This window comes from Apus apus, chromosome 4 (assembly GCF_020740795.1).
Source record: "Apus apus isolate bApuApu2 chromosome 4, bApuApu2.pri.cur, whole genome shotgun sequence".
Taxonomy (NCBI): domain Eukaryota; kingdom Metazoa; phylum Chordata; class Aves; order Apodiformes; family Apodidae; genus Apus; species Apus apus.
The window spans coordinates 9,502,501-9,517,488 of record NC_067285.1 but is presented as its reverse complement, the minus strand read 5'-3'; the positions used below and the strand labels follow the sequence as shown (position 1 = coordinate 9,517,488).

Genomic DNA, 14,988 nt, shown 5'->3' with positions numbered 1-14,988 from the left:
CCGCTGAGTACCGCTTGATTTAAAATGGTGTAACTGAGCAGAATCAGGGCGCTGAGTTCTTACAACCCTGTGCAAAACTGTGGCTCTTGATCTCCTTTGCAGATGTGGGACCCACACCCCACTGAAGTTTTAGGCATCTTTCCATTGATTCATGCAGACTGAGGAGCAAGTCATATTCCTCTACCAGCCATTTAGAATTTATTGTTGACTGTGTGTGTTTTTATGGGCTGTGTGTTTTGTTGTCTGTAAAACTGAGTTGCTCCATCACTTTCCCACAGGCTTCTGTGGCATGTAGCTGCCTTCAGAGAACCTTTCAAACAGTGGTACATAATTGAGCTCTTCAGTTTTTTAAGGAAAATAAGGTAGTAGCAGGAAGAGAGAAAATTAAAGGTACTCAGAAGAAAGGCAAAAATAGCTCCAATTGGATTGAATTGAAAAGAGCCAGTGATCAGGGACATTTGGGAAGCCAGAGTTGCCAAGGGAGCAAGTCTCACCAGAGGCAGCGCGGGTACCTGAGATGCACTAGGGGAGCAATTCTCTCCCTTTGTGATTGCTCATCCAGAGTTGTAACAGTCGAAATTGGCTCAATTCATACCTGGGATATCTTCCATCCTCCAGTGGAGCCGTGTCCGTGCAATGCCATGCTTGCAGTGTTTTCACCAGCCACTAGATGTCTGTGTGGGCTCTGCAAAGTTCTCCAGGGGGTGATGCCCCTGGTAAACACGAGACACAAAACTGGAACACAAGCTGTGGGGAAGCCTGTTAGTTTGTGTTTCTAAGTGCAGCATCATTACTTTAATTAAGCTTGTGTTTAAAGCATTCTAGGCTGTCTAAAACTGAATTCCAACCTATCTAATTTGAGCCAAATAAAGAAAATGAGCTTTTCCCAGTCCACATCTGTTTAAGACAAACTGTTGCCTTGATGTCCGTGTGAAGGACTGAAATAAATCTTACTGTTGAGAGAGTTTTGGAGGAGGTTGCTGAGATGTAAAATAGGTTCATCATATTTCTATTCTGAAACAACGAAATACCAAAATACAAAAACTTCTGCCTTGTAAATGAGTTGGTAGGAGCCTGCTATTTAATTCGGCCCAGTATCACCCAATCCATGGAACCCAATTGTTCCAGATGTACAATGCAGCAGCATATCTTGGTGCATGGAGGAAGGATGTGCCTCAGATGTCAAGTTTAGTATATCTTTTTTTAAAAAACAAAAGAAAACAAACCCTCCCTGGAAGAGCAGATCTGGGTACAGAAATCTATTTTACTAGTCACTTTATGAGGCAGTCCACTGGCTGACCAGGGTAGCTGCACCTCTGATCAGCTATTCTGCAGAAATCTCCCAAGAAAAATGCAAAAGTAATCAGCACATGTTTGCCTTTCATTTATCTCTGTCATCTGGGAATAAGATACAGATAGTATCAGGAGCAATGAAAGATACATTCTGATATTATTTTCAAGTTTTTTTGTCTAGACAGAGAGGAGCAACCACTAGTATCTCTGTGGAACATACAGCCCCCCTCTGCGTTCGCATCCTAGGCTGAAGGCCAGAGGGGGTACTAGGCTGTCTATATTAAAAAAAAAAAAAGAGAAATCTACTTTAAAACCACCACCTCCTCATCAGGTGACTGGAGACTGGTTGTAAAATGTGCTGCAGGCAGAAGTTCTGAAAAATCCCAGAAAGTGTTGAAAACATCTCTAAACAAGGTATTTTTCTCCTGCACCTTTCTTGCTAAAGGTCCCAATTGCTGCCAAGAAAACTAGTGAGAATGTTAGCTGCCAAATAAAAAATTTATGGCAGTGTTTGGCAAAGGATTGTATCACTGCTTGTTTTATACATTTCCACAAGGCTCTTGAAGGGCTGTTGGACACATACGGCTCACTGATCACTGTGCTTTATCTGTTCTTTAATATAATAAAAAAAAGCAGGCTCCAATAAAGTATGATTTAAACAATACATATTTTTCTTTTCATAGCCTCCTATAAGCACTTGCTATGGTGAGAATATAATTTCTAAACAACATGCCATATATAAAAATTGTTTTAAAAGCCCTGTACCTGACAAAGTTACTTGTTATTTAAGTCACTTTCATAGTAAAAATACATGATTTTTTCAATTAAAAATGTATTGCTTTTGCAATTGTGCTTGTTATATGTTGGAGTCTGGGCCAATAAACCGCCTGTTAAAACATAAAGAGGTCCATTCAGTCAGAGTTGTGCCTGCCATTTATGTTTCAAAAACCCAGAAAATAATATGTTGGAATTGCATTGCTCACCAATATCAATTAGGTTTTTGGCTGTATCATTAAATTAATGTTGGGGGAGAAAATTGTTCCGGTAGATTTAGTGGAAAAAATACAGTTTTGAATACGGAGTTAGCACACTGACAATAACAATTAAGCTGGTCTCTGTTGAAGCAACACTCTTAAAAATATTTTCCCTATCTGTCTCTGTCTTTTCAAACCAGTTACCAGATTAGGCTTCCAGCTGATAATTAGTGCTGTTTAACATAGATCTTGTCATTCGAAAATCTCAAAGCCCGAATGGTTTATTTTTCTCATTATCTTGTGCTGCTGCAGGTGGGAGGTTTGCAGCATGGAGCTGCACCTCCCTGCACCATTTTGTAAGGAGGCAAAGAGGCCCCTCTTCTCTCTGGTGGTCAAGACTGGTGAGACCCAGTCCTGGCATGCTGTTTCCTTCCAGGAGGACAACCAAAGCAACATGACCCTGTGTTGTCCCAAAGCTGCCCCAGGGCCACACAGCTCTGCACTGTACTTGTGTCTTCACCGCACACCAAACATTCAAGAGCAGCCAGCAGCTCTACAAATGCTGTACGACTTGTGTGTGCCTGGGTATTTCATGGTGTGTGATATAAAGTACTCAAGACAGACCAGCATTAAGAGGATTATTTCAGACAGCATTAGGAGTTAATTTACAGAAGATTAGCTCTAAATCAGGCAGATATCATAAGCAAATTAGCATCAGTTGTAAGAGATTCAGAATCAAAATGTGTGGTGGTTTTTAGTTTCTCTATGTACTTGGTGGACAAGTAGTAGATTTATTAGATTCCCATACTAAGGTGGTACATCTCCAATGGTGAAAAGCAAGTGTACTTTTTTTTTTACATGCACTCTAGTTATTATGTTGCTGTTTATTGGCAATGAAACTGCTTAACTCCAAATACTCTTCCTCTACTGAGTATTTTAGATTTCTTGCCATTTCTTCATTGAATACTGTTTTTCTTGGCCCTAGAAATGATGTCTCTATGGTGTGTTATAATATTTTTAAATAGGTAATACACAGCTTTACTTCAGAGTGACATACTTAATCCTTTTTTTTTCTGTTAAAATGAGTCACATTTTAATGCCATCTCATAAAAATGAAGGAGTGTATAAAATGCTCTATACTAGAGTGAAGATTACAACTACTTAAAAATAGTTTTCTTAATATTTAAGCTTGTAAATTATGAAGTTGTTTTATTTCCACAGGAGTGATGGATAATTTGTATTGAAAAGCAGGTTCTGTTCTTCAGTCAGTTTTCCAGATGTATTTTTCTGGCTGCAGACAGACAGGCAATAGCACCTATCCAATCTCTTCTTGGTGCCACAGTTTCAAAAATGGTTGCCCAATTAGTGAAGAAGATGATGAAACAGACTGGGCCAAAATATTGAAGTCTGTGCCCTGGGTTGTCCTTGGGATTCTTAAAGTTTTGAAGTCTACAGCTGGGGTTCCCATCTTTGGAGAAATTTGTATTCTGCTCCTCAGAAGATACTACATTACCTAGTTTGCAGCTTGCTCCTGAACATTCGGGTTTTCAACTGGGGAGGGAAGTCCAGGCAGTGTTTTACGATTTTTTCCTTTGTTGATGGACCAAATTCCTCTTGACAAGGTTGGCCTGAGGTCATGACTGTCTCCCTGTGTTGAGTGAAAGAGGAATCTTCTTTCCTTTCTTGAGATCCCAAAAACTGACACCCACTCTAAGCCAGGTTGGGCTTGCAAGTCTCTCCAGTTGCAAGATCTGCAAGTGCTCTTGCACTTTGATTTCGTGCCCTGAGTTTTACAGAACGTAGGGAGGCTCAGTGTGGTTATTAAAGTGAGGTGTCTGAGGTCATAACAAAGTAGAGGCATTTCTGCTCCCCTAGTAGAAATACTGTAACATGCTGAAAAAATACTCTAATAGTGGCAAGTATCTCCTGTCAACTAATTTGATAGTTCTCTATCAGGTAAACCATTTGTGAATACATTGATTCTTTTTATTTTTCACTGTTCTGTCTTCACTATTCCCAGGTTTTCTCTGAACCAGTTGGGCAAAAATTGATTTTTATTTGTTCTACTGGCCTTGTGAAAAATTAGCTTATGAACTGGTTTTTATAAGAGGACTCAAAGCACAGAACAGGTTGAAAAATAAGCCTATAGCAGTTAAAATTGTTGTCTGAAATGCCTTCAGACTGGAAGGCTGAATTTATTGCTCAAAACAAGTGCTAGCAATGTGGAGGTGTGCAGTCCTGCTCATTATCACTGGAAAAGGGGGAACCAAAAAAGCACAGTAAAAAATTAAATTTTAATAATGCTAGTGATATTTTCTAAATCCTTCTTGACAGAAAGATTCTCATTATTTTTATCTGTCTCAGGGTAGGCTCTTTTAATGCCATCTCACAAATGGCCTTAGCCATGATTGTTTTCCTTTCTTTTATAGCATTTGAAAAAAAAATGAACATATACCAAAAAAAATCTATCATTCAAGAAGTGCCATGAAATGGTAACATTTTGGATAGCATGTCTTCAGAAGCAATTGCTGCAGATGCCTTCAGGTTTTTACAAAAGAGGTCAACATTGTTAAGACAATTGTAGAAAACTTGCCATACAAAAAGGCGCCCAGTAAAATATGGTGTGATAAGGGGAAAATAATGCAAGGGCAGGATTTGTGTCCAGTCTTCAGCTTCATCCCTCCTAAAAGCTGTAGATTAGTCATTAATTAAAGTGAGGCAGGGCGAGCGATGTTACTTTCTTTCATCTGTTTAAGATACGTATTTTAGTGGGTTCTAATGATTATGAAAGTTGATAAAGTGCAGAGTTGAGACATTTTTGTTTTCTTCAAATTGCACAGAATGCAAATTTAACTGGATTTATCATAAAAGCCAATGTGCGATCATGTATGTTCTTGTCATTTTATAGCTTGCATACATTTCTTCTGCTGGAGAAATAATTGCTTTAGCTTTGAGTGCTGATGAGGAGGTTGGGGCTGGGGAGTTTTTTTTTCCTATTAACTCTTTGGGGACCAGAGCTTCATGCAACTGATGTGCTGAAGAATGCCATTAGGCTGACAGCTGGGCTACCCACCCTCGGTCAGAGCTCTTTCTAAAGCGCTCGTAATGTTTGCTATGGCCTATGGTTCTTAGTCATGCTCAGGTGACTAAATGTGTGATTTGTTCTTCTTGATACTTCAGTACCCTGAGAAAGGCTGGTCGGAGATTAATACAACCTTGACTCCGTCCACTTGCAGTTGCCACTGAGTGCAAGATCTTCTTGCCAAAGAGATCTGGTGTTGACTCTGCTTTGTATGAAATTATTAATCCCCCTCCAGCTTTGGTTGGTAAGTTTCTGTGGCCCCAGGAGCCATCCGCTGTTCCTCCTAATGACAGTAATAATCTAATTGGTTCCCTCTGTGGAAGGAGTGGACATGGAGACAAGAGAAAGCTGAAGCTGCATCACAACTGTGCAGAGAATTATTCCCTGTTAGGGTCTCTCATCAGCAGAAGGATGCTTTCCATTCTTCAGAAATGTCTTCCCATATGTTTTAAAATGAAGCAATGGATAATATCTCAGCTAGTGGAAGATGTACAGTACCCTTTCCTTTAGCCTTTTTAGCCTAAGTCCCACATCCATGAGGTCCTCTTCCATGCTTTCCCTTTTCTCACCATTTGCATGCTGAGGTCTGCATACACTTCCATCGTTCCTGTAGATATCTCTCCTTCCTAGGCCACTCGGCCCCTCCCTCACTTCCCCCAGACTCCAGTGGTCACCTGGGTACTATTTGCACCTCCTGGGACTGCCAGCTCCTTGAGTCAGGACTCATGCAATCAATAGTAATCCTGATGGCTACCAAATAGCACTCTACTCCAATGCTGTTGATGTGGTTTTGTTACATTTGGAATGAATTGCAAGATTTCAGTTATGGATTCGATAATACATATTTTAACTATCAGATACCATAAACATACTTTCAGATTTTAATCTCAATGGTTAAATCATCAGAAGATGACACAGTAAGGTAAAAAAAAATAGTTCCTTGAATCGAGGAAGCCCACTGAATTTCAGGAGGCATTAATCCCACAGAGGGATGTCTCTCCTGTCTCTCACTCCTCCAGAAAAACAGTCAAAGGAGAAAAATATTTGATTCTGATCAGAATTTCACGCTCAAATATGGGATCCATTAGAGGGAGGTGATTAATTGAAGTATTTGCTGCCTGATTATTGATTAACATCATCTGCTTTACTGGTGAGTTTCATCTATGCAATATTTCAGATGAATGGGAGATGACAGACACTTTACAATGTGATAACACCTTTCCTCTATGATTTTGCCTTCAAAGCTAGCAAACTTTCTTATTTGTGCCTCGTGTTCAAGCTTTTATGGATATTCATCCCTACTTAAATCTGCAGGCACCTAACCCAGCCCGCTAACTTAACTGACTAGTTCTCCTGGTATGCATATATGGCCAGGAAAAAGAGAAGGCAGTTCAGAGGAGGACTCTAGTTCATATACACAAAGAGCTGAGAGAGATCAGCTAGATATAATTTAGATGTTTAAAGTTGGATAGTGTGACTACCTTCCTGCACCTGTTATTACATGACTTGTCTTTTCATTCAGGGCCCAGGTGGAAACATATTGATGTGGTTTGAGTGTAATATTATAACTAGAGATTGGTATCCATGTTACTACAAGTAGACAGCCCCAGTCCTTAAGTTTGAACTTTAAAGCCAGAGAATGTAGCACTGCACATCTCCTCACCTTTGTCAATAGTATCTCACACACCTTGTCTCCTTCAAAAAACCCCATTAGTAAGCTAGAAAAGCGCCATTATTTTTTATTCTCTATTCACCCATTTTTGAGGCTATAATTTAATTATCTGCTCAGTCTTCATAATTTTTAAATGGATTTTTCCAAGGTCTTACACATAAGAAACTAGAGCCCCTGTCCCTAGGGAAAAAGTATTTTCCAAATTCTTCACTTTTTCCAAGTTCAGCTAGAAGAGGGCCAAGGAGTTATATGCAACTTGTGCAGATATTTTGTCACTGATACTTCTGTTTTCTAATTTCAGTTGTTAATGATGAAAAATGTCTCAAGTCAGATACTTCCCACCATCTGTGACTTTTTCTAGGCAGGTCTCTCTTCCCCTTTTATTTCAGTAGGTTGCCATGTCTTTGTTTTGCCACAGTCTGTCTTGTTCTTTTCTGTTGCTTTTATTTAAGAAAAGCATTCTTAAACCTAAAGAAGGGAAAGATGAATAGTTACTTGAACAGCCCCCAGTTACCCTGAGCTTAGAGATTTATCATGAAGTATCTAAGGTTTTGATGCACCAATCATGACATTTATTCCCCTGCATGGGCTTTAGTGCTTCCATTTGAAAGCTCCTGATAATACGGTAACAAGAATGTCCTTACATGAAGTTATAATGGTGTCTGTCCAGAAGTATCTGAATATAGCTGTATTACTTTAAATTCATGTTTTGTTTTGCCTGGTATGTATTTGCCTGTGTGACTAGACCTACACTTTGTGTTTGTTTGAATCTGCTGATTTGCACATGAATGTTGGGCACTTAAACATCACTTACCACTGATTTGCCTGCACTTGTGTACTTGTATGTTAGCAAAAACTGCCCATCACAAAGAAAAGGGCACACAAAAATGCAATAGCCAAGTATTCCAAGCGACCATTTAAAATGTAGTCTTGCATACAGAGAACAAGCCTTTCTACCCAGTAAACTGATAGGAATCACTTCTAGTTAAATCTTAAATACCTGTATTATAGTGATTCACTGTTGGACAGTGCTCTGTCATCAATCAGTCTGTGTTCCTGAGGACACTATTTTTTGAGAAGCTTTCTTTCAGAATAAAGCCCTGTGTTGTAATGAATGTTTGCTGACTGATCCCCCGCCATTTGGTGTTTTGTTTTTTTTTTTTTTATTTGTATCAGTGTCAGAGTTGAGCTTCTGTAAGAAATTTTTGCAGTATTTTATTTGTAGTCTTCATTATTTCAATTGAAGGACACAAAACTCTTTATCCACTGAGTCTGCACTGGTTGGTTTCTATCCCATATTTTGTTAACGTGTTACCGTGATTGCTAATTTTCATGACAATTGTTATTGTACCGTCAGTGCTTAATGGCAAGGCATCATTATTCAATGCTGGTCAAGCAGGCACTAAGACATGTGCAAGACATCAGGCTGAACCCATATAGATGTTGTGCACTCCCCTGCTAATGAATGCAGTTTTGTAAGAAGGTTTAAACACGGTTGGCATCCTTAATGTAAGGTTTGCAAAAGCTTATTCAGAAACTGCTTTGTGTTTATACGGAGCAGATCTAAACATGTCACCAACAGAGTTGGACCCATTGTGTGCATATGCGTGTGAAGCTATGGAGAGGAGTGGATCGGTTTGGGATTTGCAGTGTGGAAAGGCAGCACAATTTCTGCCAGGGCAGGAGTGGAGGAAACTGATTTGCCAGGAGCATTGGTGTATGGTAATGGATGTGGGACTTGTTCTCCAAGGCGGTGGTCACCGCCTGCATCAAAGAGGTGATCCCCAAAAGGGGTTGGTGCCATTCATCATCTCACAAAGTTGGCAGTGGCTGGAGGGAGCCTCCAGCTTACCCATGGTCGGAAGTTGCACTGTGACCAGAAGCCAGGAAAGAGGATCAGGAGGTAACTCAACAGGAGTGGGATGCGCTTTCTGCGTTGTTCATCCCAGGTGCTCTTCCAACATGACAGATAATGTCACCCTTGTATCTGCTTTAGTTACATTTCCTGTGTGGTTTTGCACCCAAGTGTTTTGGGCTGCTGGCCATGACAAACTTAGATGGAACTTAGTTTAAAAGCTCAGATTTTTAATCTCTTCTAACTCAAAGTAGAATGAGCCCTTGTGCTTGTAGAGTTTTGAGTATGAAAGGAACAGCAGACATTGGCTGTTAATGAGCTCCAGCGTGCCAGGCTCCCGCAGAACTTGGTGTGAATTCAGTGCCTAAGCTGCATCGACTAAATGGTTAATTCATCTCATATCAACAGCACTATGATTCATAATGTAAACTTGAGGAATCCTTGATGTTTCAGTCACACATTCCTCTTAATTTGGCCATGCATTCTTTTAAAGCTACAGTGTGCTAACTTAATAAAATGCAGCATGCAAATGCACAAGTTTTGCCTTCAGGCATTTTAGCCATGGATGATTCAATGGGTGTCTTATTTCAAGTACATACTCTTTCTTAAATTATTTACCCTGTAAACATGCTTTGCATTTTCAAAGAAGAATCTGGGCTTCCTCATTCACCAGATTTTGTTGAATTTAAGGTGTAATAGAGATAAAAGACTATCATCTGCTTCTTGCGAGCATGTTAGCCTTTGGGATTTTGTAGTAGTGAATGTTAGGCCTCGTTTTCTTCTCATTTGGTATTATTGCTCCCTCCCCCACTTCAATTCCTTGATGCTTTGCCTAGAGCAATACCCACTGGCAGTGTCTGGCTGTGACAGTACTATAGGCCTCCCTACAGATGGGTCCTGCCAATGCCAACCATTGTTCTACCGCTGTGAGCTGGCTTGACTGTGTTTGATCACTCAAAACCCCTTTTCCTCTTGATTTTTTATTTGCTCTGAAGGGTCGCCCTTGCCTGTTGACTTTGAGATCTGAAATGTGCTGACACCCAGAACGTGTGTTCTCTGTCTCAGCAACAGCTCCCGGACTCAGACTTCAACAGGCACCACTTGCTAAGCCCTCCTCAAGACTGTCCTGCTGCTACCAGACAGCTCTGTCGTTCTCCTCCGAGCCCCATCTCTTTGCAGTTACTTTAATTTTTCTTGCTCACTTGAACACAGAACAGTAAAACTCAATGTTATTCTTTTTTTAAAATATATAAAATTAATCTTTAACTGTGGACTTGAATATTAAAAGTATATAATGCTTCAGCATAGGAGTCTGTTGATAACATCCATCCTATTTCATGATTAATTTGTTCCTTTTAATATGATATTCTTTTGCTGTGCAGACTAATTCAGATTCCTAGAAATTGAACTTTGATATAGATTTCCTAGATTCACACCGTAAGAGAACCTTCAATTAGCAGATACAGGTGGCAGCATGCCTTGCTCAGTGTTCTCTTGACAAGGATTTTGGAGATGTGGACACTGATTAAACAATCTTGCAATCAGGTGTGTATTCCAGAGTATTAAAAATAAAGCATCTGGAGGATTTGGTGCTTTTAAAAAAAATTTCTTTAATTTTAAATCTCAGACGACGAAATGCTTTTCCAGTGGCCCAGAGATAGAAGGAGTTGATTTAAACACTCAATATGTTATGTATGCCTTTGCCTAACTATGTGTTAGATTAAGCGAGTTTCACTCACAGTTAATCCTTTGTAAATTAGCATTATGGATGCCTTGGGGCCCACATCCCACAAATAAAATGGTTGTCAAGCCAGCTGCACTGTGTATTACTTAAGGCTGAATGTTTCAAGAGTTTTCATGCTTTTAATCTATTTCACTGCTGAGTTTCAATTTTGCTGAGTGTCTTTTCAGGAGTGATGAGGGTGAGTGAGTAAATATATATTCCAGTTTTCATGCATTTGCCTGGACAAATCATTTGTTATCAGGTGTTTGGCAGAGAATGTCACACCCCGCCACAAAAGAGAAGCTTGTAAGTTCAGGTGTTAAACTGAAGTGCAAACCAACAAGAACCAAAAGCCCTTCATTAGCTTTATTTTGTTAGCCTGCTACACTTTTTTTTTTTCCATTTTTTAGGAGGGGAAAAAAAAAGTCAGAAACATCCCTCCCTCCTCATCATCCTTTTGGCAGAGTAAATATTGCCTGTTAAGTTTGAATTAGCTGTCATCACGAAAGAATTAATGCTGTGGTTGAGCCTTTCTAGTGAGGAAGGGAAAAATAAACGAGACAGATCTTAGTTCAGCTTTAAGTGATAAATGAGGACAAAGCAGCCCATTCATCTCCTGCTAGGAAAGTGGACACAAACACTAAAGCAGTTTTGCGGAAGACGTGTCAGCAAATGTGATCATTTTGTAACCTGTCAGGAGGATAGAGAGCTAGTCCTTTTAGAGTGTCACAGGGGAGGGTGTCTGTCTGATGTGACAGTTTTCATCCATCCATTTACTGCTTTTTCTTTAGGTGGGGGGTAAGTAGGGAGAGAGCTGGAGTTGGTTAAAACTGCATTTTTCTTTACACTTTCCAATATAATTTATATATATATTCACCCTCATCCAAATGAAAAACATTCACCAAGGAAAACTCCCCTCTGCTCTCTAGAGTTTCTTCTCTCTTTCACTGTGTGAAATATGCTCATTTTAACACATTACGTTCCCTGTCTTCGAGTTGGAGCCTGGTGCTTGATCTGATGTTCACAAAACTCAGTTTTACCTCTTCTAACCATTGTTTGGTTGGTGGAGGCTTCGTGTTGTTTTGTTTTGCAGAAGCACAAGAGAAAGCAATAATAACTTGGGGTGCTTTTGTTGCTTTGGTTGTTGGGGTTTCTTTGCTGTTGCTCTCCAGTTCTGATTCTATTTCATGTACAAATACCTTTTGCAAAAGTTTCTGTTTAATGGAAGTGCTCTCCCTCCTTTGTGAGAATGGAATAACAAACATTGAATTCTTACAATCCAGAATCCTTCTGTAAATTGCCTCAAATTCCAGTGTTTGTCGATCTATTAATTTTAATCATCCTATTGATTTCAGGCAAAATCTTAAATGATGCAGTGTCTGATTTTAGAAGCAGGGATTTCTCCCAACAAATGATAGAACAATATGAGGACTTTCTACTTTGGCATCTTTTCATTATTACTTATTTCCCTTTTTTATACTACATAGAAAATGTAACATTTGCCTATTACCATAAGTAAAGCTATGCTACAGAGACAGATGCTTTTACAACATAAGCTTCACAGTTTGACACTTGCTTCTTTATATCATCCTTTTCTTCAAAACTATCTTTTATACATTTCCCTTGGTATTTTAGTACAAGTAAGTGTCTCATTGACATGTGTTTCCTTGAAATCTTGTACCTTAATAGTAAAATCCCTTGAAAATTAATAAGTTGTTTAAAAAGCTGTGAAGATTTCAGAATGGCTTTAAAAAATACAATGGTATTTACTATTACAGACCATGCTGCTTGGATTGCATGGACTGAGGACTAATTATTTAGTTTGTTCTTAGAAGGTTAATAAATTGTAACATGATGTAATTTCCTTATTCTAACATCTATGTAGGTATACGCATAATTAAGAAAAGTAAAACTCTTTCCTGGATGCAAAAGTTGGATTTAATAGATGCATAAATAAACGTTTAGAAGCACTGGAAACTGAAAGAAGTAAAAAACAAATCACTCAAAATACACATAGTGGTATAGGAAATCCTGCACTTGTGGGTATATCTCTTTGCTCCAAAATACTTAGCCATGTGCTGCTTTTTATGATTTTTGTGTATATTCTGCTCTTTTGTTTTACTTTGTTTTATTCACTGTTTTGTTTTCTTTTTTTCTGTCTCTTCTTTTTTCCAGGATCATCCAAAACCGGATTTTGATCGCTATTCTGGCAGTCATCATCATCTTCACCACCATGATGGCTATTTTTTTGTCTGTCAGGGGACGCTGATATCTTTGTTCTTCAGTAAACAGCAACAAACTGCTTGTTCTGAGTAATTAAGACAAAGTGGTCACATGAATCATTCTCTTGCACTGACAGAGTCTTGCTCTCTTTTCCACTCTTCAACTCAGGTGCAAGTGGTGTAAAGAATTTTCTATTATTGATGGCATAGTTGATGGCATGTGGAGTTGATTATTTTTTCTTACATTTTGTGTCTTTATCTGAGTGTTTTGAGAATCTTAGTATTTGTTGGGGTGAGGGCTTGTTCCGGTGTAAAAAGATTTAACGCGTGTCAAATTCTCCCCCAGACAATTAGCCTGTAAGTTGCCAGAGTTTAGAGAGGGAAGAGGAGTCTTTACACTTTTCTTGTGTTATGCAGGGTGTATGAATATCAAGCAGTATCTGGCCTTCTGTGATACAGAATATAAGTAAAGCCAAGACCAAATGATGTAGAAAGTGAACCTGTCTCTAGTGACTAACTCCGCAATCATGAATTATCATAATAGATTTAACCTGGTTAAGAACAGTAGTTATTTTAAAGAGAGCAACTTTAGGATGATGTTTAATACCTGATGTGAATCCAACACTCTATTTAACCTTTTTTTTTTTTTTTTTTAAATTAAGTTTTCTATACTTCTTATTCAAAACAATTCCACTTTCCTCAAAATCATGATAATACATCTCTTACCCAAAATGTAGCTGTGACCACAGTCCATCTGCTGAGCCTGTTTTAAATCTTCCAGTGTTGATACATGTACCGATAAGCATACACACTAGGCCCTTACTGAAGATGTGTAATGATACTTATCTATTCATTGCTGATTGAAAAGAGATCCTAAGTAATAGTTCAGTGACAAATATGTGATTACAGTGCATTAAACAAAAATCTAGATTTTTAATATTGGCCTGACTATGTTGAGACTGCATGTTGGAAATATTTTTAGTGCATTAAATTCTGATGTGATATTCCCCTTTTGAAACAGAAACTGTAAAAACGTTAATTTATACATGCTTTTAGCTGATATAATATATCATAGTTTCATCTACCTGTGTGTAAATGAGCTGTGTTTCTCTTTTGCTATTGGCTGTGCCTCCCCTGTAGACAGGTCTAGGTCATTTCGCTTATAATTAATCTTACAACTCCAGCAAAGGTCTCTCTCTGGTAATGTGGTGAAGTAATTTTCATTATAACTTTTAAATTCATTATATGCAATCCCTTACAAATATTACAAATTGAGAGGGATTTTAAGCCCTTGAACTTAAGCCATAAAATCTTTTCAGAGAGATGTTCAAAGAAACAAAAAGCTGGTGGCTTTCAAACTCCCCTCAAATTAGGTAGGAACTGAGCACTGAATTCTCATGTGTGCCTTAGTACTTTTTGGAATTTTGGCATCCTTGAGGTCTCTGCTGACTCGCTGTGCTGTCTCTGGGATTTGCTGGTACAAAAGCTCGTGGGTAATCCAGAGCTACGATTTTGGGAGGTGCTGCTCTCTGCAGTGAAGCTCAGTCATGTTCAGCAACTCACCTCCATGGCCCTGCACTACTTCAGGGCCTTGGGACCCTCCTCACCCTCCTGGGGCACCCTCTCCTTTCATCCTTGTGAGGTGTGTGGTGTTTATGACGTGGCTCTGGGACACAGATTGGGGTGCTTAGCTTACAACGTGGAGACTGGCTGGCCTTCAGTCACCACGTGCGCTCAAATTAAATTTGGGGTGTGTAAGCAGAGCTCTGGCCCTTAGCTTTGAGTGGTGGCACTGAGCTTAGTTCAGGCAAATGAGAACGAAGCCTTGGCATCATTAGAAAGTATTTATTCTCTCCTAAGCAAATTAAGAGATGCACATTTTGTAAAAGCAGAAAACTGTCAAGAAGGAAATTGTAAGCTCCGTCTGTTGCCTAGACATTCTCCGCATTGCCTCAATAATTTAACTATCACGGGGATTGATTCATGGCTACTGATCTTAACAGTGACCTATGACTAGGTTTTGCCCTCTATCTAGCCACCTGCTGGAATCAGCAAAAAGCTGAAAGGAAGCTAGTTTTCCTTATCCCAGTATAAATCTAGGGCATAGTGTCACATCAGATACATCCGCTCAGATGGGAATGAGGGAGCGAGAGAGGCTGCCACGCAA

The 14,988-nt window shown here is 39.2% G+C and overlaps 1 protein-coding gene across 5 annotated transcripts in view; it reads left to right on the top strand.

The window, feature by feature from the left end:
* VTI1A (vesicle transport through interaction with t-SNAREs 1A) overlaps positions 1-14,988 on the top strand; it is a 259,102-nt gene that overhangs the window by 242,798 nt on the left and 1,316 nt on the right. For 3 of the 5 annotated variants that reach the window (XM_051619868.1, XM_051619867.1, XM_051619869.1), the window contains one exon: positions 12,775-14,988. This exon is cut by the window's right edge and continues 1,316 nt beyond it. In XM_051619868.1, the coding sequence (XP_051475828.1) occupies positions 12,775-12,915 (141 nt within the window). In that variant the 3' untranslated portion in view covers positions 12,916-14,988. The remainder of the gene's footprint in view (positions 1-12,774) is intronic. The other 2 variants (XM_051619870.1, XM_051619871.1) reach the window with 1 other exon arrangement.